At 29.9% G+C, this 6,155-nt stretch overlaps 1 protein-coding gene across 1 annotated transcript; it reads left to right on the top strand.

The window, feature by feature from the left end:
* Positions 2,429-4,359, top strand: LOC104707503 (ATP-dependent Clp protease ATP-binding subunit CLPT2, chloroplastic-like). Its single transcript, XM_010423873.2, has 5 exons — positions 2,429-2,768; positions 2,858-2,896; positions 2,976-3,085; positions 3,207-3,386; positions 3,993-4,359. The coding sequence occupies exons 1-5, from the start codon at positions 2,527-2,529 to the stop codon at positions 4,148-4,150; spliced, it is 729 nt and encodes a 242-aa protein (XP_010422175.1). The 5' UTR covers positions 2,429-2,526; the 3' UTR covers positions 4,151-4,359.

Raw genomic sequence — 6,155 nt, 5'->3', positions numbered from 1 at the left:
TCGAGCGATCTCTGCATCCCTTCCATCATCATCTTCATCAATCTTGTTTTGGGATTCGTGTTCGTTGGATCGAAGATTCACTTTGTCATGTTTGTGGTATAGATTCCGTTTTTCTTTGTTATATACATCAATCTGAAATTGATTTTAGATCAAAAATTCAGATATGCCAAATTGTAGTGGATCGATAACGGTGGTAGAAGTTTATCTGACGAATTTAGATCGATAAATGTTTTTGATATGGATTTAGATTTTTGTTACCTCTTGTAACTTTGTAAAAGCTCTTGTTAAACCATTTTAAAATCCAATTTTAGATTGGTCATAGTTGATGGATAAAGGTGGTTGTAGTTGATCTGACGAATTCCATTGTAAACTCTAATAAAATTCTTTTTTTAAATCGTTTTATTTTGGAACAGATGGAATCCAGTGATTCATTTGAAGCTCTTTCACTACCTAGAAACATATATGATATGGTTCTTGTACTAAATGATGCAGCCACCATATCTCAACATTCAGACTTACACCTTATTAAAAAGGTTAGAAATGTATTAGGAGATGCATCTTTCAAGGAGCTTGAAGATTCGTTCCTTGGCCCTGTCATCAAGCTTGTTGCAAAAAATACAGACATCAAATTTTTGAGGAAAATATTTCATTATTTGATGATGAGAAGGCTGAAGAGAATTCTTTCTCACAAGCATTTAACCAAAACATTTAAATTTAAAAATACTTTTAATCATTCTTATAACATATTTAATTATTAAATATATAATTATTAGACTAAAAACATTTTCAAAACCCAAAGTTATTCACCTATTTTAAAAATATGATTACTATTAATATATTTGAAAAATAAAAAATTGAATCATCACAATAATCATAATCATAGAGGATTGACTTATTAAAAACCATTTGTTTAATTAAGTGATATTTCATTCAATATATTAAAAAAAGTTACAAATAAATTTAACCTCTGATTACTATGCATTTTATAAGACTAAAATTTGAAAAATCTTAATAATCATTAACAAAAGATTAATCTGAATAATTTGTGGAGTCACATAGATATTCAACACCCACACAAAATGAAAAAATGTAATAGATTAATATATGAACTCAAAGTCATATGCTCTTATATGAACTCAAAGACAAAATGGATACTATAACATAAAAAAGAATTGCAGCGTTTTATCATATTCATCAAATTCATATGATTCGTGATTTAGTAAAGTTAATTTACATAATTAATGTGTGTATATATATATATATATCGTACCTAATGTACAAAACATGTATAATTTCAAAAGTTATATGTGATGATTTAATCATGATCATCCTCTCAAACATATTAAGATTAGAAATGAATTTGGAATAAAAGGACTAAATTCAAACTTCATTTATGCTTATATTATGACAATTTGTTTTTTTTTGAGCATATAGATATATTCAAATAAAGATGACATTCATTGAGAGTATTTTTTTAAGAAAATAGACACATTTTCATTTCAGAATTTAATTATATTTTTCCATAATGATTTTTTTGTCTAATTTCAAAAGTTATATGTGATGATTTAATCATGATCATCATCTCAAACATATTAAGATTAGAAAGGAATTTGGAATAATACGACTAAATTCAAAATTCATTCATGCTTATTTTATGACAAAAAAAAGTTTGTGCTTATAGATATATTCAAATAAAGATGACATTCATTGAGAGTATCCTTTTAAGAAATGAATTTTGGAATAATATGACTAAAATCAAAATTCCTTCATGCTTATATTATGATATAAAAAAAATTGTGTTTATAGATATATTCAAATAAAGATGACATTCATTGAGAGTATCTTTTTTAAGAAAATAGATACATTCTCATTTCAGAATTTAATTATATTTTTTTTCCATAATAACTTTTTTTCTCTAATATTACTCTATGTATAGAAAATTTTAACAAACCGACTAACTTAACAAATTTAAATGGCCTAATCGAAAATATTAAATCATTCAATTAGATTATCTCCAAAAATAAGTTTCAAATCCGATTGTTACTAATATATAAAAAAAATAACTATATAAATTATTGAATAATATAATGTATGTTATTATGGTTCCATTAAAAAATATGCAAATTGTTGTGTTTACTCTATAAAATATAAAAGATATGAATTTGATATTTAGAACACACAAAAAATATATATTGCCACAAATGGTAACATTTGATCAATATTTTATCCATTACATTTAAATATTTCACGAATGAATTGTTCCTTTTCACACGAAATAAACACAAAAATAAAATAAAATTTAGTTATAATTTATTTAAGAAGGAACAATACTCCACTAAATGGGCCGTGTTGGGTATTTTCCAATCTTTAAAGCCCAAGCGTACGCCGATGAAATGAAGAAAACGACATCGTATTGATAATCTTCTTCAACCTCCACAACTCTCTTCTCCTTCCCCAAATTGACGTTCCTTCACTTTTTCTTTTTTTTTTTCCGTTATCCAAAGAAGAAGAGACACACTCGCGAAAATGGCGGCTCACTCTTCTTGCAACTGTGCTTTAGCGAATCCGATCATCTCACGAATCGATTCTTCCTCTAAGCAGAAGAAACCATCTGTTCCATTATACTTCTTCTCTACAAGAAACCCTTTGACGAATCCATGGTTAGGCGTTGTTGATTCATCATCCCTCTCTCTCACCTCTCCCGTCTCCGCTCTTCAAACCAATCGCCGTAGAATCCATAAATCCGTCATCTCCAGCTTACCCACCGCGTAAATTTCTCACCAAATCTTGAAATCTAATTTTGATCAATTTTAGTCCGCTAAATTCTAACAAATAACGTGCTCTGATTTTGTTTCAGGAATCCAGATTCAGTGGTTTCTGATGCGAAAAAGCCAAAGTAAGTGTAGCGAGAGTATTGAAATTGCTTTGCTAATGGATTTGAAAGTATTCTGATTTGATTTAGGGTTAAAATGTAGATGGTCATGGAGAGCAATTAAGTCGTTTGCAATGGGAGAGCTTGAAGCTAGGAAGCTTAAGTATCCAAATACTGGAACTGAAGCACTTCTCATGGGTATTTTGATTGAAGGTACCTTTATAACTTACTTTTGGTTTTTATTTGCTATCAAAATTGAGATTGATACCTAAAAGCTTCATTAGGATCTTCTTGGTGGTAGTGATAAGTGTGGTAATGTTGATTGAATGGGCAGGAACTAGTTTTACTTCAAAGTTTTTGCGTGCGAATAATATAATGCTATACAAAGTTCGTGAAGAGACGATCAAGTTACTAGGAAAAGCAGATTTGTATTTCTTTAGCCCTGAGCATCCTCCTTTAACCGAAGATGCTCAACGGGCACTTGACTCTGCTCTGGATCAGAATCTTAAAGCAGGTTTGTGTTTTGTTCGAACTCAACTTGTCACTCTAGTGTTTTGAATCTCATTTTCTGTGAATTGGTGATATAATTGTCGTTGTGAGAGCAACATTACCTGGATATAAGTTTGTATTGATTGGTTAGTTTCTTAGCATACTCTGAAGTTTTCATGTCGTTGGCTAAGGCTTATCAATCTTGTGGAAGAGAGATAGCTTTGTTTAGAAACTGTTCCAGTACATGCATACGGTGATAAATGTCTAATGAGAGCAACATTACTTGGAGTCTGGTAATTTGTTAGCAGCATACTCGGAAGTTTTCATGTTGTTGGCTTATCAATCTTGCGGAAGAGAGATAGCTTTGGTTCTAAAAAAATTCCAGTATATGCAAGATGGTAATAAAATGTCGTTAACTCGTTGTGAGAGCAACATAACTTTTAGAACAGTTTATACTGATTGAGAGTCTGGTAATTTCTTAGCCTACTCGGAAGTTTCATGTCGTTGGCTTATCAAATCTTGCGGAAGAGAGATAGCTTCGGTTATAAAATGTTCCACTATATATGCATATATGCATGCTTCGATTATAAGACAGGAACTTAAGCACTATTGTTATTGCTTATTGTTACAGGTAGTATCGGGGAAGTAATGCCAGCACATATACTACTGGGAATCTGGTCTGAAGTTGACTCTCCAGGTCACAAGATATTGGCAACCCTTGGTTTCACAGATGAAAAGTCTAAAGAGTTAGAGTCCTTTGCCTCTAAATCTGGCTTTCTAGATGAGTAGTATATTACATCTGTCATTTCTCCATTAATGCAAAATCTTCAAATTCATAGTTGCAGTTTGCAATAATGTGTCCATCCTTACTGATTCTTATTTTTAGTTCTTTGCTTTGCCGTAAAGACTTAAAGAAGCTTTTCCATAGAAATTACTAACACTGGATCCTTGAGTTTTACTTGTTATATATAGCATCTCGACTTTAATTGTCATTGGCATTTCTTTCCCCAAGTTAGATTTTTATATCTAGAGGAGAAACGAATTTACAATGTCAAGCCGTTCTCTAGACTTGAACGCCAAATTTGCATACATACCAATCAATGGCCTAAACAAGAGATGGTAATTTCAGTGAAATGGAATGGAATCTTGGAGACTTGGTGATCAATAATTTTCGAGTCTTTTTGTGAACAAGAAGAGTAAAAACTTTGAGATTTGGAAATTAGAGAAATACCTGAGTTTTCTGTAATACAATTGTTTGGAACTAAAAAAAATACGTATATTTGTTTTTAATGACCAAAATACTAAAGATGTACCACTAACTAATAGACTTTAATACTAAAATTTAAAGGTCTCTATTGTTTTAACTTTTAACCCACTAAAATAGTCTATTTTAAACTTCAATTTTAAATATTAAAACCTTAACCGAAATCATAATCATGATCTAAGAAAATGAGACTCTGAATCAGATACACTAAACCTTAAACCTGAAAATGGTGTATTTTCTTAATTAATGTGTTAGCCTATTATTTTAGTTTAGACTTAATAAAATTCGAGATCTAGACTTAAAAAGTTAACACCATGGAAAAGACAATCCAAATTTTTTTATTTCTAATGTTTAGCAATGAAAATCCACAAAGATTCTGAATTGATGAACTTCGAGCAAAAATATTAAGTATATAGTTTGACCCTGAAATAGATCCTGAAAGGTTGGACGATTAACTTGTAATATTAATTTCTTCGTACCAAAGTCATTTGTTATTTTAGTTCAGATACCTTAGAATTGTTAACGATGATCTCATTCGAGCATTCTTATTTTTAATAACTTTATATGTACGAGCTAGATTGTTATTTCATCACTCTAGAAATAATAATTTATTATAGAACTATTCTCTCAAGACATAGAATATGATGTGGAAAAACCTGTCAAATATGTTTTGTATATAAGATGGAGTAATAGTAATTTTAACAAAAGTTAAGTAACCTATTAATGATTATAATTACCCCGTAATACATGATCGCGTTGGATAGTTCCATGACAAATAGTTTTAAGATAGACAGTTATAAATATATTAATTTGTACCACATTACATTATATATCTCTAATAGATAGACGATTTTACAGTTTGCTAAAGAATGGACTTAAGGGAATCAAACCCTAAATTTGGATTTAACTTAAAGAGATTTTCATACAAAAATACATATAGTGTATATGGGTTAGACAAGTATATCTCTACACAAAAAAAAAAAAAAATGTATATCTGTATAACACAATTTCAAAATTCGTTATAAAAACTAAATCAATCAAAGCTATAACTCAGAAACTCATAAGATTTATTAACCTAGAGCCTATAGACGTTGTGAATATGTTAACGATTCTACTATGTAATAGTATGAAACTAAGAAGACATAATTAATTATTAATCACGAGATTCCTCATGGATAGAAGAACCGTTGATATAGTATCATGTCATGTGTGAGTTATTTTTAGCTTCAGCTTTGTCATTTAGCTCAATTTTGTCTCCACTTAGTCTCAACAATGCCGTCTTAATGCTCCACTAATTATCACGTTATTATTATTTAACTCACATGCCCCCACCACTTTGACATTAATCTCCTATTATCACGACTTTTCATGAATACTAGAGTCCAGTCCAGCTTTTCATTATTATTTTCTTATCAAACGATTAGGCTATAATTCAACTTTAGGGTTTCGGATATTTGTTAAACAGTTTGTTCTGGGGTCATGATTTATTTAACAGTTTAAAAACATGTCAGTTAAAAATAACTATAATGT

The sequence above is a fragment of the Camelina sativa genome, chromosome 8 (assembly GCF_000633955.1).
Source record: "Camelina sativa cultivar DH55 chromosome 8, Cs, whole genome shotgun sequence".
Taxonomy (NCBI): Eukaryota; Viridiplantae; Streptophyta; class Magnoliopsida; order Brassicales; family Brassicaceae; genus Camelina; species Camelina sativa.
This window is presented reverse-complemented; position numbering and strand designations above follow the sequence as displayed.